Source organism: Miniopterus schreibersii (genome assembly GCF_964146895.1).
Source record: "Miniopterus schreibersii genome assembly, chromosome: 1".
Classification (NCBI taxonomy): Eukaryota; Metazoa; Chordata; class Mammalia; order Chiroptera; family Miniopteridae; genus Miniopterus; species Miniopterus schreibersii.
Window position 1 is genome coordinate 193,254,672 of NC_138101.1, and position 26,975 is coordinate 193,281,646.

At 42.5% G+C, this 26,975-nt stretch overlaps 1 protein-coding gene across 1 annotated transcript in view; it reads right to left on the reverse strand.

Annotated features, from left to right (window-relative positions):
- Positions 1 to 26,975, reverse strand: part of CATSPERB (cation channel sperm associated auxiliary subunit beta) — a gene marked incomplete at both ends in the record, with an annotated part of 67,851 nt that overhangs the window by 14,371 nt on the left and 26,505 nt on the right. Inside the window, 8 exons of the mRNA XM_081127589.1 lie at positions 872 to 982; positions 1,745 to 1,942; positions 4,130 to 4,269; positions 9,035 to 9,373; positions 11,268 to 11,455; positions 13,663 to 13,817; positions 16,279 to 16,433; positions 23,501 to 23,645. Coding sequence (XP_080983715.1) covers positions 872 to 982; positions 1,745 to 1,942; positions 4,130 to 4,269; positions 9,035 to 9,373; positions 11,268 to 11,455; positions 13,663 to 13,817; positions 16,279 to 16,433; positions 23,501 to 23,645 — 1,431 coding nt within the window. The remainder of the gene's footprint in view (positions 1 to 871; positions 983 to 1,744; positions 1,943 to 4,129; positions 4,270 to 9,034; positions 9,374 to 11,267; positions 11,456 to 13,662; positions 13,818 to 16,278; positions 16,434 to 23,500; positions 23,646 to 26,975) is intronic.

Genomic DNA, 26,975 nt, shown 5'->3' on the forward strand with positions numbered 1-26,975 from the left:
TTAAGCAAAAGAAACAATTTTATGTCATTGTGTGTGGTCATGAATAGATATGAATGTCTGTTTCTATGTGTATGTTGGCAGGTAGGTGCACTTTTCTGGAGAGAGATTCCACAGGCACCTATGACATTTCATCAAGAAGCCACGTAATGTACTTTCACTCTGTTGTCCACCTGGTTCACTCCACACTCCAGAGAGGCAGAGTGCTGCTGGGTTATTTTCTAGGCAGGACCTTGCGAGGAGTTTAAATGTACTTACGTTGGAGCAAACGCTCTTCTTTCCTTTTGGACACTATTCCTTCCCCAGGGATGGAGATGTGAGATGGGTCTGGGGGCTCTTTTCATTTGAGAAAAGATGCTTTCACCCATTTATCCCATTTGAAATCCAAATGGGAGTCAGGGAGAGGACAGGGGTAAAGGGTCCATTTAGACTCCTTGATTCCAAAACCTTAGCTAGGAGTAGCAGTAAAATAAGAGGAACTAAAGTAGTAATAGGAAAATGGGTAGCAGTAGTAGTAGTAATCATCATCACCACCATCACCACCACCATCATCATCACCATCATCACCACCAGCAGTATCACCATCCTCACCACCACCACCACCCATCACCACCACCCATCACCACCACCATCACTACCATCACCACCAGCATTAACACCATCACTACCACCACCATCATCACCATCACCACCATCATCATCACCATCACCACCCACCACCACCACCACCGTCATCATCACCACCAAGGGCAGATAGAGCACTGTACTAAATGCACCTTCTCATTTAATCCCTACGACTATGTTAAATTGTAATTTTACTCAATGATTTCTTGAATTCAAGTAAATACTAGTTTCACTGTAGAAAAATTATTACCTTTGACTTGTGAAAGAGATTTCTTGGTATGGGTTTGCTGGGGTCTGCATGATAAAAATTATCTGTAAGTGGAATGGCAATTCCCATATTAGATGGAGGCCTATAGTTTACCTGCAGGTGATTAAACAAAGAAAATGTATAATTCATTATTTACTATGTCTTCAATTTAAATATCTTGACTTTCTAGAAAAGCATGCAAAGCAAATAATATGTTTTTAGCGCCAGACAGTAAATTTCTATTCACCCTACCCTCTCAACCCAGTATTTTCTGGAATTTCAACAACCTCAATCCAGAGTAATAAATAGGTGAAAAAGTCTTTAGCACCTAAAATAGTGGCCATAAAGTCAATGCAAAAAAGTTGAAACACCTTACAGAAAGTCTTAGTGATGTATTTAGTAAATAATTCCTCAAGTTTGGTTATTTGTTTTTTTGTCACAAAAAATTATAAGTAATAAGTTAGCAGAGTAATAATTTATAATTTAAAAAGAGTCAGATTATGACAAGGCAAAAATTTAAGTTGTTACTATATTGAAATGGAGGCAGTTATATATATATAGGCTCAGGACAGATCAACACAAGGGCAAATAACTTCATACACTACAAAAGCCTAAGATTATGCCACCATTAATATACATAAATGACATTAATAATGATGAAACTAAGTTACCAAGAAAAACCATTATTTCAGAAAGTTTTTACATTTTAGAAATCATCGTGACATCCTTGAACTGACATGACGACTGAAAAATAGCGAGTGTTTTGAGCATCTCAGGAGAGAAATGCTAAGATCAAATGGCTTGCCAAGCACGCAAAAGTAATATACCCCTGGGGCCCTTAAAACGATCTGCTTAGGTGTGTGTGTTTGTTTTTACCGGCAAAGTTTTGATCATGTTAAAACCCTGACTGTCCTTATGAACTCCACGGATCCAGTCTTCCATGGGGATAAATTTACTAGGAGTGTGATGCAGAGACTTGAGATAACTGCAGCTGCTTTTCAACATTGGCACGAATGTGGTGGCGAAGCAGTCCGTCGATGCTTCCAGGATAACGAATGCCAGTGAGGTTGAACCCTGGAGACATCCAAATCAATGAAGGTTATTTAAAGTAACCGTTGTAGGGTGCGCTGTGTCCGCTCAAAATTCACATGCTGATGTCTGAACCCCTGGTATCTCAGAATGTGACTGCATCTGGAGACAGGGCCTTTAAAGCGGTACCTGAGTTAAAATGAGGTGAGTAGGGAGGGTCCTAATTCCATAGGACGGGGGTCCCTTTAAAAAGGGGAAATGGGCACGGAGACACCGCAGAGAGAAGGTAACGTGAAGACGGGGAAGGGCGAGGAAAGAGGCCTGAGAAGAAACCAGGCCTGCTGGCGCCTTGATCTTGGACTTCTAGCCTCTAGAACTACGAGAAAATCAATTTCTGTTGTTCGAGCCACTCAGTTTGTGGTATTTTGTTATGGCAGCTCTAGCAAAAGAACACAGTAAACAACTAAAGAATATAGAAAAAGAAATAGAAAAAGAGCAATAATAGAAAACAGAAATAGAGTGATGGGTATGACATAATGATCTCTTTGAGAATAAATCCTAACAGAACACACATTCTTTTCCAGGAAGGAATACATTCCAATCTTACAGGATATGGACTTTTAAAAATAAGCAAGAATCAGGAAGGACTTACTAATAAACGCCATAGTCACACCCAACTCACACTGATGGGGCTTCCCCCGCTCGCCGATGAGCACCTGGATATTTACTTTGATGATATGAATAAAATAACTCATGTTGGTACACGCTTTGAAAAAAAGTTATTCCCTTAGCAATCACTGAATTTCACAAAGATCTGCTTTTAGTAGGAATTTATGCACAATAAAAATATTTGAGCCTAGAACAGCGTTAAACATTCAACAAAATCTGGTAAATTCTGTTTGAAATTTTAAAGTATTTTAGGAATTTTAAGAATGTAGAAATAGTAATAACTCTAGTGGTATAGTAAACTCTGGCAGTGGTAGTTTTAATCCCATCCCCATATCCTATAGCCACTAAAAAGGATGCATTTTTAATGAATTTTTGCCAAAACACATTGAACCAGAATGTAAGCAAAGTTATACTATTAAAGGCAATTTGGGGGTGGGGGAAGCACAAATTAAATAAGAGACAAGAAAGCCAAGAGGAAAAGCCAGAATGTTGGATATTCTATAACACAGCTCACCCGGTTTCTACAGTCCAGCGGCGGGAAGGAAAGGAAACAGTACCTGTCACCCAAAAGAGACTTAAGGGATGAAATAATTACATGCTGTGTGACCCGTTTGGATCCCAATTCAAACAAACCAACTATCAAACTTTTTGAGAAAATTGGGGAAATTTGATCATAGACTGAGTTTTACAGGACTTATGGGTTTTAAACCCAAAATTTAGATAAAAATGTTTTCGGAATGACAATGGCATTGGGATTATGTGCGATAACCCCCAGGTTTTTAAAGATTATATGGATGCGTAGAGGAGTAAACTGGCATGTTTGCTAGTTGCTGGAAAACACCAGAATAGAAACAAAGAACTAAATGGGGGTGATAAAGCAGAAGCAGCGAAAGCTTCACTACTGTTTGAGTGTGAGAGATACGTGGAAATTCTACTTTTGTCCACACCTTAAAATTTTCATGATAAAAAGCTTTGTAGAAAAGAATGTATTGACTTAAAAGGACTAAAACATATAGTTAAGTGGGAGAAGCAAAAAAAAAAATTTTTTTTAATCATCCCTCGAGGGTATTTTCTCCATTGCTTTTCAGAGAGAATGGAGGGGGAGGGAGGGGGAGAGAGAAACATCGATGACATCAGCCGGTTGCCTCCTGCCAACACTCTAACCACTGAGCAGAAACGGCTGGGGTAGGAGCCACATTTTTCAAGTGCATATATAATGCTCTCCCGGTTTTAGGAAAAATATAGGAAAATACTGTAAGCTCATAGTGATTGAGCATTTTTGATGTTTTAGATGCCCTGCTTGAATGATCACATTTAATTCTCAAAATAGCCTTATGAGGTAGGTACTATTCTATCATCTCCATTTTATAGATAAGGCAACTTAACCACAGCCAAGTAACTTTCCCAAGTTCACATAGAAAGTACCAGAAATGAGATCTAACTCAGGTAGTCTTTTCCAGAGCTCACTCTTTTAACCCTTAACCCTAATCCTTCTTTTCCTTAGCTTACATTCTAAATTTTCTATAACTAATAGATTTGTTTTGTAATGAAAGAGAATCTTACTTGAAGTAAAATTTTGCTAGTTATAGAAGCTTCCAGTAGGTAACTATCAGTATCATCAAAAGTGCCTTCAACTTTAACGTCTAACAAATTTGGGTTTCCAACAATTACTTTCAGTAGTGGTGCTTTAAGTATTCGAAAACCTATAGGAACAAGGCTAACGGTTAATATTAGATCACAAATATTTTAAACAATTTATTGATTGGGTAATCGGGATTCTAGATCATCTATTCTGAAGACTACATAATGCCTGCGAATACAGTTAGGAATTTATATAGAGTTAACTTTAATAGTCATTAGAAAAATTTAACTTTGCAAATATTTTCCCCATATTTCTCACAGAAATATTGCTCTGCTCCACCCCTAACTCCTCAACCCGGTTCTTAAGTGCATAGAAAGATCATTTAGTTACTACTGGTCACGCTGGGTTAGAAAACTTGGTAGAGAAACTGAAGGGTAGAGATTAATGAATCATATGGTGGTTCTATTTTTAATTTTTTGAGGAACTTCCATACTGTTTTCCACAGTGGCCAAACCAATTTACATCCCTACTAACAGCACACAAGGGTTCCCTTTCCTCCGCACCTTCACCAACATTTACCATCTCTGTCTTTTTGATGATGCCCATTCTAACAGCTGGGAGATGACATCTCATTGCGGTTTGGATTTGCATCTCTCTGAGGGCTAGAAATGTAGAACACCTTTTCATGCACCTGTGAGCCATTTTTGACTTTTTTGGGAAAATGTCTATTCAGGTCCTTTGCCCATTTTTAAATTGAATTATTTGGGCTTTTTCTACTATTCAAAGTTCCATATATTTTTTTATATATTAACTCCTTATCAGGTACATGGTTTACAAATATTTTCTCCCATTCCATAGAGTGCCTTTTTATTTTGTTGATTGTTGTTTCATTTTTTCATTTTTTGCTGTGCAGAAGCTTTTTAGTTGGATGTAGTCCCACTTGTTTACTTTTGCTTTTGTTGCTTGTACTTTGGGTCCCATTTCAAAAAAAAAAAATCACTGCCAAAACCAATGTCAAGGAGCTTTCCCCCTATGTTTTCTTCCAGGAATTTTATGCTTTCAAGTCTTACGTTTAGTCTTTAATCCATTTTGCATCAGTTTTTGTGACTGATATAAGCGTCCAGTTTCATTCATGTGACTAGGCAGTTTTGCCAGCACCATTTAATAAAGAGACTATTCTTTCCCTATTGTATGTTCTTGGCTCTCTTGTCAAAGACTAGCTGACGAGCTATGCATGGGTTTATTTCTGGACTCTATTCTGTTCCATTGGTCTGTCTGTCTTCATGGCGGAATGTTTTGATTAACATAGCTTTGTAATATAGTTTGAAATCAGAAAGTGTGATGCCTCCAGCTTTGCTCTTTCTCAAGATTGCTTCAGCTATTCAGGGTCTTCAATGTGATACACAACGTTAACAGAATAAAAATTATAGATCATCTCAATAGACGCAGAAAAGGCACTGGACAAAATTCAACATCCATGCAAGATAAAAAAAAACTGTCAACAAATTAGGTATATAAGGAATGTACCTCAACAAATAAAGGTCATAAATGATAAGCCCATTCATCATACTCAAAGCTTAAAGCTTTTCTTCTCAGATCAGGAACAAGACAAGGATCCCCACTCTTGTCACTTCTGTTCAACATAGAACAGGAAGTTCTGCCCAGAGCAATTAGGCAAGAAAAAGAAGTAAAAGGTATCCAAATCAGAAAAGAAGTAGCATTGCCTCTGTGTGCAGATGACAGGATCTTATATATAGGAAACCCTAATGACGTCCCCCAAAAAGTGTTAGAATAAACAAGTTCAGTAAAATGCCAGGATACGAAATCAAAACACAAGTATCAGTTGCATTTCTATACACTAACAATGAACTATCTGAAAGAGAAATTAAGAAAGCAATCCCATTTATAATAACATCAAAAAGAATAAAATACCTAGGAATAAGTTTAAACAGGAGGTGAAAGACCTGCACGTACCTGGGTTTCAGGCTCGATCCCCAGTAGGGGGCGTGCAGGAGGCAGCCTCTCAATGACTCTCATCATTGATGTTTTTCTCTCTCTCCCTCTCCCTTCCTCTCTCTGAAATCAATAAAAACATAATTTAAAAAATAAAATAATTAAAAACTATAAGACATCAGTGAAAGACATTGAAGGAGACACAGTAAGTGGAAAGCTATCCCGCTGTGATGTCGTGATTTATAGTAGGAAATATATATTTAGTCTTCTGTTCCATTTCTGGCAGAGAGCCCTTAAAACCCTTGGGAATTCCTAAGTGATGAGAACAACACAGCTGCCTTTTGTTATGTTAATAAGATGACTTTTGGATCACACCTGGGGATGGGAGAACCAACCACCTGATTAGAGGATTGGAATTTTCAGTCCCTGGCCCCACCCCAAACCCAGGATAGATCAATTCTACGGCCAAAGAGTTCATCAATTATGCTTATGTAATTGAGCCTCCATAAAAATCCAAAAGGACAGGATTCAGAGTTTCCGGGTTGGTGAACAGCCGGAGGTGCTGGGAGAGTAGCGGGGCCTGAAGAGGGCGTAGGAATTCTCCACCCTTTCCCCTATGCATTGCTTCCATCTGGATGTTCACCATCTGGATGTATCCTTTATCACATGCTTTTATAATAAACTGGAAATCCAGTAAGCAGAATGTTTCTTTGAGTTCTGTGAGCTGCTCTAGCAAATTAATCGAACCCAAGGAGGAGGTCTGGAGAACCTCCAACCGGTAGCCAGTGGGTCAGAAGCACAATGGGGGCCTTGCGGTTGGTATCTGAAGTTGGGTGGGGCAGTTTTACGGGACTGAGCCCTTGTCAGATCTGATGCTATCTTTGGAAAGACAGTGTCAGAACTGACTTAAATTGTAGGACAGCCAGCTGGTGTCCCGAGCATTGTTTGTTGGTGTGGGGAATACCCACCTCATTGAAATTGGGTCCAAGAGCCCCTTTACGTGTGTTTAAGGATACAAGTATTAATATTGTTAAATTGTCTATACTACCTAAAGCAGTCTACAGAGTCAATGCAATACCTACCAAACTCCTATGGATTTTTTTCACAGAAATAGGAAAAACAACCCCAAAATTCATATGGAACCACAAAAGACTCCGAATTTCTAATAAGCACCCAGGTGACGCTAATGCAGCTGGTTCAGGGACGACACATTGAGTGACAGGGACTAGACTTTTCTTCACAAGGCAGCTGAATTAATTTGCTGATTACTATCTGCTTCCATCAAATTCAATGAGTAAAACTGATTGAACCATTTAACAGCAATTTGGTATATTTTAAAGCAAAAATAATTAGAACACTGTGGGATTGGGCCAGAATATAAAGAGATAATAAAGGAAGAGATTTTAAAATCTAGGAATGGTAAAAAAAAAAAAAAAAAAGGTAAATTATATATTAAGATAAAGTTGTATTTTGAAATCAGTGAAGAAAAGACACATTATTTAATAAGTGATGTTGGAAAAACAAACCAACCACTTGCAATACACCAAAACAAATCTAGACAAATTAATGAATTAAATGGAAAGTTAAAGCCATAAAATTAAAACTCTAAAATTCCTTGAAGGAAATATGGACAATCGTATTATAACCAATGAGAAAGCATTCTAGGGGTTTCACAAAGAGGATTTTCAGGATATTTAGTGCACAGAATGAAGAAAATAGAAATAGATGCCCCCCCCCCGCCCCCGGCCTATAGTTTTCATTTATATAAATTGTATTTGGTTTTCATATAAGCCTTTTTTTAAAAATAGTATTTTTTCCTTTCATTATGGTTCATATATCTCCTTTGATCTCTTAAGAGTTTTACAGATGGTTATTTTTAGTGTCTCTCTGCTTTTTCTATCACCTCAAGTTCTTGGAGATGAAAATTTTCTGTTTCCTGCGCCTGTCGATCTTCCCCTCTCCCGGGTCATTTCCTTGCATAGTTTTACAATTCTTTTCCTCAATTCACGTTTGATGAAGGCTGGCTTTTCGCCACGGAGTCCACGCTACCCGGGCTGTCCCAATATTCCTACAAAGGGTCCCGTGCGGCTCTTCCTCAGGAGATTCTGTTTCTCCACTTTGAACCCCCCGGAAATGAGTCTCCAGCTCCTTTTTGGGGTTGGTGGTATGTAGAGTTTTCCTATTCCCCTCCTTGTGGTTTAATGGCCTCAGTTCCAATTTCCTAACACAAAATAGGAAGGCCCACGGCTTGGGCATCAAGGTCCATCCCTCTGCCTAGATGGCCAATACCTGAGCCTCAGATCCTGCGGGAAACCACACACCAGCTCAGTTTTTGGCTTTGAGTCCCCTCTTCTTTTCTGGTGACAGGCTTTTCTTCTCTTTCCCTCCCTCCCTTCCATCTTTCTAGCTCAACACTAAATTTTTTTGGTTTTATTTTTCCCCAGTATGCCCCTTCTCCATCATTGTTTTAATGTTTCATTATTACTTTTGCAATAAATAAATGCCTGGAAAAATGAGGAAAAGTATCGAATTTTATCTAAAAGCTATTGTTTGGCTTTAAATAAACACTTGAAACAATGATAATAATCCAAGATAATGAAAGGTTTTCTTTTCAGATGAAAGCAAACATCTAAACGAAAGTCCCGTGTAAGCCTGGGCTGCTAACGTAACCTGATTTTCCTCATTTGTAAAATGAGGATTATAGTCTAGCCTTTTAGGGTTGTTATAAACATTAAATTAAAAAAATGTATAAAAACCATCTACCACAGAGCCTTGTACACAGTAAGTACTCAATGATCAGAAGTTAATACTGTTATGAGTAGAATGCCAGCGACTATGGAAACTAAAGATAAAGGAAAATATCAGAGTATATTTCACATTCAAGGTAAACAAAAACATCTCCTTTTGATGTTTCCCAATAAAAATAAACTTGCCTTGTGTGCTGGGTATGACCTTAACTTTCAAAGTCTGAGAGTTCCCCAGATCAAGGTATTTGAGGACATTGAGGGATAGCAAGTCATCTTGTTGCTGAAACCAGTAATTACATGGTCTTGTATATATCTCCCACGTTCGGCCTGCCCTTTGTCCAAAGTTATATAAGAACCAGGAGCCTGTTACAAAAGTTATGTTGCTGGGTGCTCTTCCAGGCATGGTAGCGAGAGCCAAAGCATTCCTATGATCTAGAACGCTTGTGATCAGGAAGCTGTTGTACTGAGGAATCACCACAGTCTTCTCTATATCCGAGTCTTGAAATGAGGAAAACACACCTGGAGCTAGAACAGGAAAGATTTGATATGAAATAAAACAGCCAGTGCTCTCCAAGCCCACGGGCGGACATAACTGATGAACACACTGTTTCAGTTTTTAAACTATGCTCTTAAGCATAAAACACATTTGCCAGATTTTAGGAAATAAATAAAATTATTTTATAGAAAGTGTACCATGGCTATGTCAAGCACACACTTGTACTTTATACCCTTTACTCTGAAACGGATTCCATAAAATTATCAGTAGGAAAAAGCAACCACCATGTAGGGCTAAGTAATGATAGGAACGCCGATTTCTTTACTATAAAAGTGCCGAGAGCCTTAACCTAGAATCTTGACGGTGACTCTGTGGGAGAAGGGTGGCGGAGCCAGCGTTTCCCCAGGACCTAAGGTCTGCCTGTTTCATAGAAGGTGTTCCATAAATACTTGCCGAGTGGGTGACAACTTGATTGTTTAAGGAGAGCATGGAGAGTTAGGCGAAAAGCAGCTGTAGGGTGGGACGGTGAGCAATACCACCCTGTGAGGAGCGGGGAGATCCCACAGGCAGGCAGAGAGGAAGCGGCAGGAGGGAAGGCGCCGGGGGCACAGGAGGGAGGCGAAAGATTGTTCCAAGGAGAGGGAGGGCGTTGTTATCAAATGTTTTTTTTTTTCATTATCAGATTTTTCGATAGGCCATGAAACGTAAGAATACTTGCCTCATTCTGAAAAAACAGAAGTAGTCAGAAGAGAACCTCCTAACTCCCTTTATTCTGTACAGGTCCCAGTTCCTCCCATTTTAGACGCCGACTGAGCCCTTTCCTATGTCCCCCGACGGCCACGCAAGCGCGCTCCTTCCCTTCGCGGTGCAAGCCCCCGAGCTGCCTTCATTCATTCGCTGTCTTCAGTCCTCCTCTCCGTTGGTGAGTTGAACCTGATTAGATTCGGTCTATACTGCTCCACCCAACAGCAGCTTTGGTCCAGGCTACCAGTGGCCTTCACACGATCCGCGGGCCTACCGGCAGCATCTAAGCAGCTTCCCCGAGGTCTCCTCTGCGCAGACTTTCCATCTCCTTTCCAATCCTTCCCCATCTCTTGGACACTAATTATTACCACCCCAGGGCCTGGACCTCAGACCTTTCCCTTTTGGTATCGACCAGCATTCTCCAGGTGACCTCACCCGGTCTCAGGATGCACTAGCAGAGGCGTGATGACCGCTCGACTTTGCCTCTCCGGCCCAGCTGTTCTCACCGAGCGCCAGGCCTGTCCTCCCAAACACCCGCCTGTTTCTCCCCTTGGACGAGTCAGAGGCACCCGCAAGTCCCTGTGATCCTCGCCCGACAGTGTGACACCCGCCCGATGTCTCTGCTTTCCTTCCTTCCCTTTCTCCATCACCTGCCCAGCCTACTCTCAACACAGCAGCCAAAGTGATCAGGTTAGAACATAAGTCCAGTCTTGTCATTTCTGCTCAAAACCCAATGGCTTTCGATTTACTCGGAGTAAAACCCAAACTCTTACAATAAATCGTAGTAAGTTTTGCTAGGTATCTGTCATGTAATTCTTTGAAATAGAAATATCCTACATAATAGTGATTCAAAATGATTTTTTATCACAGAGGTCAAAATCTGCACGGACTTCCGATTTTCTTTTGTTTCTCCTGAATTCTGTTTAATATAAAAATAACACCTTAGGAATAAATGACAGATACTACTACTGATGTAATATCAATGAAGTTATACCTAGGTTTTATTATATTAGAAATAAAAAATTCCTTCCCGAACCTAAGTAGATGTATACTTCCACAGATTGTCATTTGGACTAATTTTGAAATCTACTGTTCTGTAAATGAGCATGAATGGTCTTTTCAAAAGATAATTTTTCATTTTTACTAGCCATAAGAGCTATATGACATTATTACACTTACCTGGCAATTGAAGAGTAAGTTTATAGAAATCTCCAAGTTGATTAATGGAAAGGGTACTAGACAAACAAGAACTCTCACTCACATCTTCTAGTGCAAAAGGTTCGATTATTTCTGTAATAACTGCGGACAGAAATCCTTTCGGAGTGTTGTGTTGCAATATCCGTGTTATGAGAGCCTGTCCACTTTTCCTAAACACACCAAAACAATTAAGGAATTTGGGTAGAACTATGGCTTAAATGAGCAAGTTTATGAACATTTAATTTACAAACAAGATATACCACACAAATGGCTAACAAATGAACATTTGATTAGTGTTTCTTCAACCTCATTAGTTAATTAATAAAATGTCAATTATAGCAATGGGATGCAATTTTCCACCTATCAAATTAGCAAAGATTTTTAAATGACAGGGTTCAGGAGTGGTAAGAATTTAGTGGAGAAAGGCATTCATCCACTACTGACAGGATTATAAATTGGTGCAAACTTCTCAGAAAGCAAATTGATATTATTCATTCAGAGCTATAGCATTATTTGTTTCCCCTCTGATTCCATAAGTCTACTGATAAGGCTCCATCCTAAGGAAATAACTTGAAACACAGGGGTAGAGGGAAGTGGGTGGGTTTCTCTCTCTCTCTCTCTCTCTCCCCTCCCCCCCTTCTTCTCTCTTTCAAATCAATAAAAACATGTCCTCGGTGAGGTTAAAAAAAAAAATAAAAGAATTGCCAACAATAGAAAAATTAAGTAGATGTTAATACATAATTTACTTAGACAAAATGCAACTATTGAAATGGTATTTACAGAGTTTTTGATTACGTGGGCAAAATGGTCATATTACAATTTCTAAATGAAAGAAGCAAGGTAAAAACTGTTAAAATGCAAACTAAAAGAACTAATCAGTAATTCAGCAAAGTGTTAACAGTCATGATTTCAATTTTCTTCTTTATATTTATCTGTATTTTAAGAAGTTTCTACATATGGGCATGTACTTTATAATCAAGAAAAACAACCTAGTTTTAAAAATGTTAGCTTGGACAGCCACATGCAAAAAAAAAATCTAGACACAGACCTCACCTCCTTTACAAAAATTAACTCAAAATGGATCATATACTTAAGTATAAAATGCAAACCAATAAAACTCCTAGAAGATAGAGAACAGGAGAACATTAAGATGACCATGTAGGGCGATGACTTATTAGATACAATGCCAAAGGCACAACCCATGAAAGAAAAAATTGATAAGCTGTGCTTCATTAAAATTAAAGACTTCTGCTCTGTGAAAGACACTGTCAAGAGAATTAGAAGACAAGCCACAAACCGAGAGAAAATATTTGCAAGAGGCATATCTGACAAAAGACTGTTACCTAAAATGAACTGTAGGCGAGGGAAATAGAAACCTATTTTCCTCTGCTCTCCTAGGTTCTGTGCCCGGGACCCTGGAAATCAAACCAACAAAAGAGACAAGCATGTCACGCTCAGACACGGGAGAGACTCAGTGACGAGGAACACAAAGGGGTGGTTAGAACCTGCAGCTTATCTAGCACCTGGACAAAGATGGTTGAAAATCGAATGCCCCAGGTGATGGTATTAGGAGGTGAGGCTTTGGGGAGGTGGTTTAGGTCATGAGGGTGGAGCTGAGTGGACTAAGACACACACTACATATTTTTTTTTTATTTAACAAGGTCCTAGACACTTGAACAGGAGAAAGGTACAATATGCTTAAGAAATGTTAAGGAAGAAACGAAGCAACTTCTTTGCAGGTGATGTGGTTACTAGAAAAATTTCTACTCAGAAAACCCAAAGGAATATATAGAAAAAGGACTGGAATTAGTAAAAGAATTTAGCAGTTGACCTGGGGGTAATCAGGTCAACTGCCAATGGGGATCCACAGGATGATTGATTACCTAGATGAAGAAAAAAGAGGGAGCGAGAGAGGGGGAAATCAAATTCATACTTCACACTACACATATCAGTTCTAGGTTGATTAAAACTTAGAAATAAATGACAAAAGTTTAAATCTACTACCAGACAGCACAGGAGAACAGTTAAATAAATTATGGTATGTCCCTGAAAGTGAATTATAGATGCATATATCAATATGGAGTAATTTATGAAGTATATGAACATTTTAAAAGCACCATGTATGAAAAAGGCAAATCACAGGAGAAGGTATAAGTAGCTAAATAATACATTTAGCAAAATGAAACAATACATTTTGATACATATTTGTGTGTTAAAACTGTAAAGTCTACAAATACATTTGGCCTTGTGAGGCGTCAAAAAACACACACACCGCACGCTGTTTGACCCAGAAAATTACCCAAAAAAGTAGGCTCAGAATTGAGAACCTAGAAACCAGTGTGCAACCTAAACAAATGGGAGGCGCATCCGTAGGTACCTGGAATGTATCACTTTTCCAGTGTGAATGTTGTTGAACTTCTTGGTGTATATAGTTTTCTGAGGTTCGTTCTCGGGCACATACGCAAAAAAGACCATTTCATTTACGGTGATATACTGCGGGGCGAGTGCAGTCTCAAAGCCCATATCAGCAGGCTGCAGCAGGAAAAGAAATGGTGCATTTAAACCCGTTTATACTTCGATTGTGACAAAATGCAAACAGCAGGTCTGTTTCCAGGCCACATCCCAACAGTACGGTGCTGCTCATCCACGGGGTAATAGCTCAACAGGCCCTGTTTGAATCTCCATGTGCCAAGGAAGGTGTACTTTCCCGTTGAGGAAAAGGGGGTCTGAGGAGCGAGGTTTCCTCTGAGATTCCTGTGCCCTCTGCAGAAGCCTGGGGCCGAAGGGTGCGTGGGGGCTGGAGAAGCCGGAGGGGCCGATTTTAGGCTCAGTTCTCATTTAGAGCTGTATTTGGTGAAGGGGCTGTGAAGTGCCTCCTCGCTTGGCAGCTGCTGCTCCCGCCCCACGCTGGTGACCGCACAGCCGGAGCCCCCAACTCCAGTGGCATCTGCCATTCTCACTTCCCCTGCCTCGTAAGCCTTGCCCTTGCGGTCAGCACGGGCCCCTTCGGTCCAGATTTCTGACCCGGCTCTCCTTTTAAACGCACCCCTCTCTGATCCTGGTCCTGTCACTTTGGGAACTTCTAGGGGGTGGAGACCAGCCCCCAAGGGGGTGCTGGAGCTGACCTTGTTGCTCTGAGGTGACGACTGAGTGGTACATAGTGCAGGCTGGTTGGGGGCACAGCCATCGGAGAATGCCTCCTCCCCCGTTTTCTGTTAGGCCTTTCCCCAGTCTCTTAAATTTGGGAAGCCACTGAGAAGGGGGGAGAGTGGGAAACAGGAGAAGGGCAGCAATGTGGGACTAAACAGATGTCTTAGGGACTCTGAGCCGGCTGAAATGGCTTTAGAATTCCGCATGACATTCCGGCCTGGGGGGGTGCCAAGAACATGCCATGAAAAGGGTGTGCAAACCAGGGAAAGGCAACCTAGTGACGCCTAAAAGCGCAGCCCTGGCTCCGGTGGCCTGGACAGACGCCTGGTTCCAATCGCTCAGCAGCAGTCGATGTAATTTGGGGTAAATTATTTGGTCTCTCTGTGCCTCACTTCCTCATCAGCAAAATGAGGCTAAATAGTTGTTATTGACGTTAAGAGCTCACAACAGTGCCCGGCACAAAACAGGGCCAAGGAAAGGCCAGTGGTGGTTTTTTCCAGACAGGACGCAGGAGCAGTTTGTTTGTGGGGAGGGAGGTGATAACACTGAGTGTAAGTTCCTGGAACTCATCCTGACTGTAAAAACCTCTATTGGTGTTTGGTTTTTATTATTGAAACTTTCGCAGGAGAGAACGAAGACGTTTTCTACAAACTGTGAAGGTAGTAAAAAACAGAGGTAACTGCTTTTTTTGGTTAGTTCTACCTTCCCGCTCAAATAATTAGATTTGTATTTATGCACAGCCCACACCACAGACTGGCAGAAGCACAGGGAGTCACCTGGTGGCATTTTACTGTCACAAGGAGGTTCCCGCCTCACTATCGATGTCCTGCACAGGAAGCAAAAACACCATCGTTTAAAAAAAAGCTTTAAATAATTTTTTATTTTTTTCAATCACAGTTGACATACAATATTGTTTTAGCTTCAGGTGCACAACCCAGTGATGAGGCATTACACAGTCCACCCGCCTGGCACCATGCACAGTTATCACAATATTATTGTCCGCGTTCCCGGTCCTCCACCCCCGGCCCCTCTCCCACCTGGCAACCGTCAAAATGCTCTCTGCATCTATGACTCTCTTTCTGTTCTGCTTGTTTATTCTGTTTTTCAGATTCCACGTGTAAGTGAAATCTTACGGCTCTTGTCTTCCTCCGACTGACTTATTTCACTTAGCGCGATACCCTCTGGGTCCATTTACGCTGCTGCGGGTTAAAACGCCACCTTTTTTAACTGCCTTCCTGGCCTGGTGATTTGGAGTGCTCTGTGTTACACCCTTTGTGCTCTTTCCTAAATTTAGGCAGGTCTTATTATCACCCCGTCAGAAAATCTGTTTGAGTCTTTGCCAGTGCGTTGATGAGAGAGCCTTTCATGACTATGTGCCAGTGATGATTCTTAGGCACATCATATGCTAAGGTTATTAGAAAAATCTGTACGTGGCATCATCTGTGAAAAAGACAACAGCTCCTTCCTATGCTAGCATTAGAAGGGGGGGGGGGGCAGGGTTAGCACAAGGAAGGGCAAACCAGTAGGAAAAACAGTGCTCCTGTGTGTTCAAGGTCAACCTGCCATACACCTGGGTTGGCAGTAATGAATCGAGCTTAGACTGTCTGATGGCGTTTTGCTGGGCAGCTACCGGGGGTGGAGTTAAATCCACCTGAATGAAACTTGCAAGGTTTGGGAGATGTTCTCTGGTATATGGAGGTTTAACCTTTAGTTCAATAGAGCAAAGTTTAATAACAGGGGTGTGTCCTAAAGACTACACTTTCCCATTTTCCCATTCTAGGTATAGAATGTGACATTTATCCTTAAAACATGGCAAACTGCTTCAATGCATTGTATCACTGACCTGTCCAAAAATAGCTGTAGAATGTCCAAAGGCTGCAAGTGTCCCACCAGCTTCAAAACTCCTTGGAGTCAGTTTATGTATGAATCCCATGTGGTCATAGTATAATGTGAAAACTCTATCAGTAATAGATCCAATTTTACTGTAGGTTTCTAATCCTGTTAGGAAAGAAACAGAAGTCTCTTGGTATTGATTTAACGCAACCAGAGAACTTTTAATGGTGTACTTTGTAAAAACTCCTTCCTTTAAACTAAGGGGTGGGAACAGGGCCCCGGGACTCCGGAATTAATAAAATACATGCTGGTCTTTGTTAAGTCCCGAGGAAGTCTTTTCCAGGCTCCATTTCATTAGGGAATCTGCTTGCTGAAGTAGGTGAAGGACAGACAGAGCGAGCGGATGTTAAAGGTGTCTAGAAGAAAAGCGCTTAGCTCCAGCTGGCAGCGGTGTCGCTTCCTAACACCAGGATGTCAGATTCCAGAATAGGCGGAAGGCAGTGAGAAAATAGCCCTCAGGAAGGCCAGGGGAATCACAGTGGAGACCACCGGATCAAAAGCCCTGTTAGGTGTTTCAGGTTTGCTCTCCTGTGTTTCTCTCGTGCCACAAGGCGACACGTTGAGAAGTCCTGGGAGTGCTCTGGTGGGACCTGACTGTTCAAGGTCAATCGTGGGAGGGAGGGAATCCAACCTGCCGTAACCCCGGGCTGGCAGTAATGAATCTAGCAGCATTCTTGTAACCAGACACAGGTCCAGAGAAGGAGAGAGCCCCGGACACAGGGTGGGGCCAGAGGGAAAGCTCAGGTCTCAGGATGAACAAGACTGATTTTCACCCCCACTTCCCCCCAACCCTTCCGAGCTGGGCTGGGCTCTGCTGAGGAGTCCACCCCCCCGTCCCTGACCCCTAAACACAGGAGTACCCTAGCTCTCAGGTCTTATCTCTCTTGTCTCACTGTCTCTAGAGATCTCGTCGAGTTTTAGGATATAAAACTCATCTTTATGTCGATGACTCCCAAATTTAAACCTGCCATCTCGTTGTCTTCCCTGAACTCCAGGTTTATATCCAAATGTGCAGTGACAGCCTCAGATCCATGCCAGTCAGGCTCGGGAGGTGGCTCCAAACTGGACTCACCCCAAACTGAACTCCTAACCCGTAAGCAAACCCCCCTCATCCTCAGGCTTCCTCATTTCCACTAACGGCACCTGCATTACTCCTGTTGCTCAGTCCGAAAGCCCTGGTGTCATGCTTAACCCCTCTCGTCCCCATACCCTATATCTACTCCATCAGCAAATGCTATTGATTTTAGCCTCAAAATATATAGAGAGCCCAACCACTTCTCACCACCGCCACCCTGTACAAGCCAATCCGATGTGAGAGGAAGACATTTATCATGAGGAATTACTCGTGCAGTTATGGAGGCTGAGAAGTCCTATGATCTGCCATCTGCAAGCTAGAGAGTCAGATGCCTGAGCACCGGGGAGCCGACGGCCAAAGCCTGAGGACTGGGGGGCCACTGACGCAAGTCCCCATCCCAGGGCAGAAGACCAACGTCCCCGGTCAGCGGTCAGGCAGACAGGCAGGAAGCAAAAAGGGTGATTTCCTTCTTCCCCCGCCTTTTGGGTCTACTCAGGCCCTCGGGGGATGGGATGGGCCCCCCACCCTGGGGAGGGCCGTGGGCTTTACTGAGCCCCTCCATTCAGATGCTCACCTCACCCAGCACCCCCCTCACAGGCGCACCCGGAAATGATGTTTAATCTGGACCCTCTTGGCCTTGTCAAGCTGACACACAACATTAACCATTACAGTCGCTAAGGTTTGATATGCCATGTTTCATTTATAAACATAAGCTATATATTTTTTCACATTTTCACATCCTGTAAATCGATGCACGTTTTATAATTGATGTGTCTTATAGTCGTTGTCCAGCAGGTGGCACTCACGCCATAGCGGTCAATCGGCTGCACTTGCACGTACTTTGTCTCAGCTCCTTCTTTGCATGGTCGTCGCTTTGAATTTCCTGAATCGCTGGCGTAAGGCGTGTTGAGTTTTATTGCTACTTAAAATGCCTTCGAAAATATTTCATTGTGATCTGACATTGAAACAGTCGTTGTGGGTGCAGTACAAGAGGAAAACAAAGCAGGGCATAGAGTCACAACAAAGCAAAGTGTGGCTAGAAGAATGACAAGTCCACAGTTTCTTGTAGAAACACCACCAAGGACTTTGTAGGACCTCAGAAAGGTGGAAGCTCGCCTTCAGTGAGTTTGCAGATGAAATGGCATGTAGTAGATGAACTTGCATTATGTTTTACTATGGAGGTGACATGCAAAATTTGCCTTATTAGACACCAAGCAATGCAACTATAGGCAGAGGAAATAATGTCACAGTAATCATCTACGCATCACGCAGGATGCATAGTTAAAACAGTGCATTAAAGTTGAATTGGAAGAGTTTTTTTGTTCTTTGTTTTAACAAGGTTCATTTTACAGTCAATAAACCTCAGATATGATGAACTATAATGTTTATAACATTCTTCTATTGGCTTTGCAGATCAGTAACTGGTCGAGGTGGCTCCAAAGTCTTAGGTAATATTATTTTTCTCTGAAGGTACTTTAGATGAATATGTAGCATTCACTGTTGCAGCAGAAAATCCGAGACTGGCTTGATTTTTTTGGTGCCTTTAAAACTCATTTGCATTTTCTATTTCAAATAACTCAGAAATGTTTTTGCTTTTATATAGAGAAACACCTTTGCAGTTTCTCAATCTTTAGCATCTATATTTGTCATTTTATATTCTTTCCACTTATTGGATTTTTATTCTGCATGGGGACATGTCTCTATAGTTTACATCTATAATTTGTAAGAGTTTAGGATCTTTATTGCCAATTTAGTTTAGTTTTCTTAGGTGTTAAGTATGTTTACTATTTCCAAAGTCACCGGGCTTAGTCCATTCTGATTTTTGTTCCTCAACATGTGCTGTTTGCTCTCTGCTCGCCCGTCCCTTCAGGTCCTCTTGGGCTCCCTCCTTCTTGCCAGGTGCACTGGAAGGCTGACCCCTGAAGCGCAATGCTCATGCTCTGTTTCTAGCTGGCTTCTGGTTGGGTTTGACCAACGAAAGGCACTAGCAGGAGATATGAACAAGGAAAGGAGAGAGAAGTCTGTCTGCCTGTCTGCCTGTCTATGTGTCTATCTACCTACTACCTACCTATTATCTATTTGCATTACCCCTTTAATCAAAGGGACTGTAATGACTTTCTTCCATTGCTAGTCTTGAGATGTTTTACTATCATTGTTGGTTCCTTTAACTCTGTCCACGGCTCTTCCGGTGAAACACTTGAGTGGAATTATGTTTCCAGCCAGGACCTCAACTGATATCTTTTATTTTATTTTATCGGGAATGTCCCTGGAAAACAGAATATCAAGGTGGGATCCTGGGACTGAGTAGCTCACGCAGTGAAGGGATGCACAGATGACCTCTTCTGCCTGGTAGGTATTGTGACACTTGCAATCCCTAGCAAGCAAGGGCATCACAATTACTCAGATCGTTACTGGTAGTAGATGAGGTGGGGTGCCTGTGAAGGCCAAGACTTTAGGGAAAATAGGCTGTTGTACTTAACTACAACGACAGTCCTGGTTTTTACAAAGATTGTGGGGGTGGGATAAAATTTATGGATATATTAGAGAGCTTACCAAAAAAAAAAAAAGCTTCCCCGGCCAGCGTGGCTCGGCAGTTGAGCATCGACCTAGGATCCAGGAGATTGCAGTTCGATTCCCAGTGAGGGCACATGCCTGGGTTGCGGGCTCGATCCCCAGTGGGGGGCATGCAAGAGGCAGCTGATCAATGACTCTCATCATTAATGTTTCTATCTCTCTCTCTCCCTCTCCCTTCCTCTCTCTGAAATCAATAAAGATAAGATTAAAAAAATAAAATAAAATAAAATAAAGCTTATGACCTTGACTATCCGCTCGAGGCCAGAGTAGAGAACCTAATAACTTTACGGGGAAAAATAAACCTTACCTCATACCACACACACAAAGTTAGAAATTTTATGTAAATCTATATAAGAAATAGAAAACAATCTGCCAGAAGAGAACAGGAGAATCTCTTCTTTAGAACACACAAAAATTTCTTAACAGGGCGTAAGAAGCAAGAAGCACTAATCATAAAAGAGTCATAATTTTAACTTTTAAAAATGACTAATTTTGCTCATCAAAAGATACCACGAAGAGAATTAAAAAGACAAGGAAGTGGTTGGGAAAAGATGTTTGCAAGTCACATTCCTGACAAAGGACTCATATCCATAATACATTAAAAACTCACAGAAATCAGCCTGGCCAGTGTGGCTCAGTGGTTGAACACCGACCCAGGCACCAAGAGGTCACTGCTCGATTCCCCGTCAGCGCACATGCCTGGGCTGCGGTTTTGATGCCCAGTAGGGGGCGTGCAGGAGGCAGCCAATCGATGCGACGATGTTTCTCTCTCATCAATGTTTCTCTCCCTCTCCTTCTCTCTCTAAAAAATCAATAAAAACATATTTTTAAAAGCTCATAGAAATCAGTAAGAAAAAGTCAACTCAATCAAAACTTGATATAAAAAGAACCTGAGGACATAATTTACCAAAAAAAGATATAAAATTGGCAGACGACCACACGAAAGCGCGCTCGACATCATTGCTCATGTGAATTAAATCCTCAGGGAGATACCATTACATACTCAGCATGGAAAAGACTAACAATACTAAGTGCTGGTGAGAAGGGGAGCAGCCGGGATTCCTTCCCATTGCTGGCCGGACAGTAAACTGACACTCTCGCTTTGGAAAAGTGTTGGCAGCGCTTACGTTTTCCCACCAAAAGCTAAACAAACATATACCGGGCACGGCAGCAATTCTATCCCTAGGTGTATACCAAACCAAAGAAAGCTCTGTCCAGCAAAAGCCTTAGGCAAAAATGTTCACGGCTACTTTTTTATAATAGGCTTCGAATGGAAATGGTTCAAACAGCCATCAGCAGGGGAACGGATGAAAACATTAGAGCACATTCATCCAGGGGAAGACTGCACAGCGGGGAGAAAACAAAGTCCTAACACGCGCAGCAGTGTGAAGGGGCCTCAGAGTTATAATGTTGACTGAGAAAAGTCAGACGCAGAAGAACATATACTGCATAATTCTACTTATATGCAGCTCAAAACCAGGCAAAACTATGGGCTTAGAGGTCAGAGTACTGGCTGGCCTTAGCGGTACACGGCAGGAAGGTGGCTTAAGGGAACCTCCTGGGGTATTGGAAATGGTCCGAGGCTCCCTCTGCTTCCCAACCCCTCCTCCCCATGCTCAGAGTCATTTTGGTTTCTTTCATAATCATATGATGGCTGATTGTCAGATTCTTACATGCTTTTGCACAAATGCTTCAGACAAATAAACCACAAAGGTGACCTTGATACCAGCATAAACTGAGCAAGAGTTTTATTGACATAACCAAGATTAAGCAACCGCAGCGGCGAAGACGTGGGGAAACAGAATCAGAATTCTGTGGTCTCCTTAGCCTTGAATTAGGAAGGACCAACAGAGATTTTATGGGGATAAAACAGATTCTGACAGTGAGCACCAAGGGTACAACACTGAGGTCCAAGAAACCAGGCTTTTGAAGGCAGATCAGAAACCTTTAAAAAGCTTGTTGTTTAAAATCGTATCAGAGACTGGCAAGACCAGAAAAAAACACAACAGAACGGTTTTAAGCTAGACGGTCAAGAATGCTGACAATGTTAAAAACAAACCGAAAGAAAACCGGTCTCACGCTTGACTTGGAGACAATCAGTGCTTTCCCACTCTGGCTAGACCTTATCAGATATCCCCAAGTTTACCCCCAGTCTCCAAACTTACTCAATACTCTATAAAAGTGCTCCTCGAGCATCGCTGGGGAGACTGTATTCTGAAGGTAAGCTCCCTTGCCTGCTAAGCTCCTGAGTTTCTGCATTACTTTTCTACAATCTGTACCTTCATTATCCTCTGAACACCTAACAAAGCGATGAAAACATGACCTCTTTGATGAAAGCATGACCTTGTATTAGGCAACGGTTCCTTAGATATGACACCCAAACCACAAACAACGAAAGGAAAAACAGATAAATTCAGCCAACAAAATTTAAAATGTTTGCACCTCAAAAAGCACCATCACAAAAGTAAAAAAATTACCCAGAGAATGAGAGAAAATACATGCAAATCATATAGTCAGAGACTTACATCCAGAGTATATAAGGTACTCTCACAACTCAACACTAAAAGCAATGAACCCAAATAACCCAATTTTTAAATGGACAAGGACTTTGAAGACATTTCTCCAAAGAAGGTATCTACAAACGGCCAACAAACACACGGAAAGATGCTCAACGTGATGAGTCATTCGGCAAATGCAAACCCAAAACACGAGAAACAGTTCTCACCCACTAGAGCTGCTGCACGAAAGACAGACAATGACAGCCATTGGTGAGGACGGCGGAGAGGCGATCCTTACGCATGGCTGGTAGGGGTGTAAAATGGTACCACTACAGTTCGACAGTTCCCCAAAATGTTAAACGTAGAGTTAACCTGTCGCCTAGCAGCTGGACGCCTGGGGACATACTCAGGAGAACAGAAAGCATATTGCTACACAAAAACTTGCACACAAATGTTCGTAATAGCATTACTCATAAGACGCAGAAGTGGAAAAAACATCAACCCAAATATCCTGACAAAGGGATCAACAAAATGTGTTGCATCCATACAATGAAATATTAGTCAGCCATGAAAAGGAAGGAAGCACCGATGTGCGCTGCTGCATGGATGAAACTCGAAGGCAGGATCTTAAGTGAACTAACCCAGTCACAAGAGGACAAATGCTGCCTGATTCCACTCACGGGAGACCTAGAACAGTCAAAGTCGGGGACTGTGGGGAGGCGGGAGGGGGAGTGAAGTGCTTAAAGGGTAGAGTTTCAGTTTTACAAGGTAGAAGGAGCTCTGCACGTGGAGGGTGGGGACGGTTGCTGAACGCTTTGCACGTATTTAATGGGACTGAGCTGCACACTTAAGAATGGCCAAGGTGGTAAATTTTGTGGCATGTGTATTTTACACAATTTAAAAACCTAACGCTCTTAATAGGCTTTCGACTTCAAGGTTAGCTGATGAACGTGGTCGACTTTCTCCTGCCTCCTCGGACCCCGGCTCACGCACCGTGCTTGCAGCAGGAAGGGTGAGCTCCTCACCTGCCTTCGTCATGTAAACGTGTCCGCGTTGGGTGACGAAAGTAATGTCGGAAGTGTAGAAACTGTGGTAAGTATTCTTTATGATATCGTCATGAAAGTCCGCTAGCAAGTCGAAAGTGTTGCCACCGTCGACGGAAAGCCAGGCCTGAGGCAATACAAGGAGGACACCCCGTGAAAGAGCTGCCGCGCCACGGTCAGCGGTTACCCACCAGCCTAACCGCCCCACGCAGGAGAATTCCCGCAGCGCGGCCTTTTCCCATCCCCGCATCCGCCCGCCCCTCCCACACGCGTGTGCACAGAGCCCTCGGCCGCCTGTCTGCCCTGCGGCCCCCGCCTGCAGCCGGCACCAAGGGGCAGCTCTTCCCACCGCCTCCGCCGGGCGCCTCTGCGCGCGGGGCAGAGCTCAGCCCGCGCGGACACGAGGCGCCGCGTCCCAGGCGTCTGGCAAGGGTGGGTGCCAACGCTACCATTTCGTAAGAGTTGTTTAAGGATGAGTCAGAGCACGTAGAGGACGAATCCTGCCTGGGACTTCTAGTAGCCTAAGTCTTCTTCAAATGAATATTTCTGCCTCTTAATTTTTTCTTGAAAATTAATTTTAGTGGCAAGTTATACCTGAAAACAGGCTCTTCTTAAATTTAAAACATTGTAATGTGGCCCAAGTCTCTTTGACTACCGACCAAATAATTCTTTTATACTTCACCTGATATAATTGTGGTCTCCGCTCTCCCTTCCCAGAGGTGACCACTGTTTCCATTTGAAAATTCTACATTTTACATTCCTATGTATATAACAGGTCCAGTATATATCTGGGCGCAGCACTGACCTTTCGGCTTGGGCAAGAGGGACCCTTGTCCTGGACTGCATACTTAGTGTGTCTGCATGTTACAAACACGCAGAGAGAATTTATTAAATAACCATGGGTCTTCCATCACGCAGGAATATTGCTGGCATAGCACAATCCGTGTCCTAAACATATGATATGGAAGCCTCCATTTCACTCTTGCTTTGGACGCTACAAATGTTACCGGTGGGCACGGTGGTGGGTGGGAAGGGAAATATGAGCAATATGCTGAAAAAGGCATCCTACGGAACCTGTGGTTCTGTAAGCACATCTGCCGCTCAGTGTATCTCAGATCATCTTGTTAGCTCACGTGGATCTTCACGTTCTTCTGTACCGACCCACAGCACCCAATATTATGGCCCTATCGTACTTAAGATACTCTGTTCTCCTCCTAAGGGACACTCGCAGCTTAGGGCAAAACGTTCGCTGCTACACGGCTACAACGAACGCTGGGCCTGCTTGTTGGCGCTAATGTGAAGGCGCACCCCCGGGGCAGGTGCTGAGAGGCTAAGTTGCTGAGGCCGGCTGTGCACTCGTCTGTAATTTTAAGCGGCACTGCCACAGTGTTCTTGAATTTCGCTGAGCCAGTTTGTGTTCTTAGGGGTAAGGTATGAGAGTAACCTTTTCTCCGAACCTCACCAATACTTGATATTATCAACATTTTATTTTTAACTTTTGACTGATTACTTGAATGAAAACAATGGCGTTTTCATTGCGTTTTTCTAAATATTTTTAATTATTTATCTACTTAGGGCTCACTTGTATTTTTCTTATGTTATTTATTTAATAATATAATGAACGTGTGGGAACTGACAGCCTAGCCCAAGGATTAGCATATTGCTGACCCTTTACCTTTTCCCATGTGTTTCTCCCCAATCCTGTCACCCTGTCTCTTTCCGCAGGGATATCCAACGTCCTGAAAATTTGTGCTTCTCGTTCCCTTGCTATTTTTTTCCCTTCAGTTTTAGCACCTATGTATGTTTACTATATTGCTTGATTTTAGGTTTTTTTGCTCTTTATATTCTTTTTTTGGTACAAAGGTATTGCACCACATATTGTCTGTCTTCTAGAACTTACTCCCCCCCCATATCATTTACTTATATTCATACATTTTGCATGTGGTTCAGTTAATTTGCTTTTCCATTGCTGTGTAATAGTTCATTATGCGAATAAAATGTAATCTATTCACTCTGCTGATCATGGGCATCCGGATTCTTGTCAGTTGTCCATCCATTAACAAAGCTGTGATGACCATTTCTAAGGGTTTCCTCACATATATGTTTCCTTGCCAAAAAAGTGACACTGGTGGGTCACGGAATAGGAAAACATTAACATTTACAGGATAACAGTAATGCCAAACTGCTTTCCGAAAAAGTGGCCGTGACTTGCTGCCCCGTCAGCAGTGTCTGAGAGAGCCACGGCGGCCTCGGGGCGCCGTCGGAATCAGCCTGCCAGTCACACAGCTTAAAGCGATATCCCGTTGCGTCCTCGGTTGGCAGGTCCCCGCTGACTTGGGAATTATACCATCTCCTCACGTTTATTCCATTTGTATTCCCTTCTCTCCAAAATGCCCATTTGTATTTTTTTAAATCAATCTAGCTATTTTAAAAAACCAATTTAGCTTTTTCTTACATTGCTTTGTAGGAATTCTTTATTTATTCTTGCATATAATTCTTTCTCAGTTGAATGTGCTGCAAATATGATCTCCCGGTCTGTGTTTTCACTGTGTCTCACGATGTGTTTGATGAACAGAATTCTCTTCCCCCTTCCCCTTTTTTGGTTGTTTTAGTAATCTGTACGTATCTTTTACATTTTCTACATAGACAGTCATATCTTTTGACCATATCTTTTAGAGTTTGTTTTCTACTTTTTAATATCCATGCCTGAGTTTTTCCCTTGTCTTCCTGCACTCCCTCTGTGCGCTCCTTCACTGCTTAGTAGTTTCCTGGTGGACCTCCAGCTGTGGTTACATAAGCTCTGTCTTCCGCGTCACGCGTGCGCCCCCACGATCGAGCCTGGAGGGGAGGCGGCCGCGATGCTGACCTGCTCACGCTCTAAGTCCTGCGCGCAAAGCTCAAGCAGCCACACTGCGTCCCTCGGCCCCCCCTCCCACCCTCCTCCGCAGCTGTTCTACTCTGTCCTCTCTTTCCTCGAACCCCCGACACTCCTCCTCCATTCTCCATCTCAAGTAAGGACTTGGATTTCTCTACTGAGAAAATAGAAAAGAAGTTCCCACACACTTCCATTACCACAGCCACCCACCCACCAGCTTCGCACCCATAAGCTCCTCCTGCTCCCCTGTTACTGCAGGACAGCTGTCCCCCTAAGGCCAGCCGCTCCACTGGTGCACAGGTCTCCTCTCCTCTCACCCATCTAGAAATAGCCATCACTCCAGAAACTTCTCTCTCTCTCTCTCTCCTGCATTATCAATTCCCCCTCCTATTGAAGAATCCCCAACAGCACACAGCATCATTTTTCCGACCATAAAAAAACCTTCTCTTCAACGCCCCTCCTCCTCCAAACATTGCCTTATTTCACTGCTCCGCCTTTCAGCAAAACTTTGCAACAGGTTTGTTCGTGTTCGCTGTCTCTAATTCCTCTCCTCCTGCCCTCTCTTCATCGGGCCTCCCACCT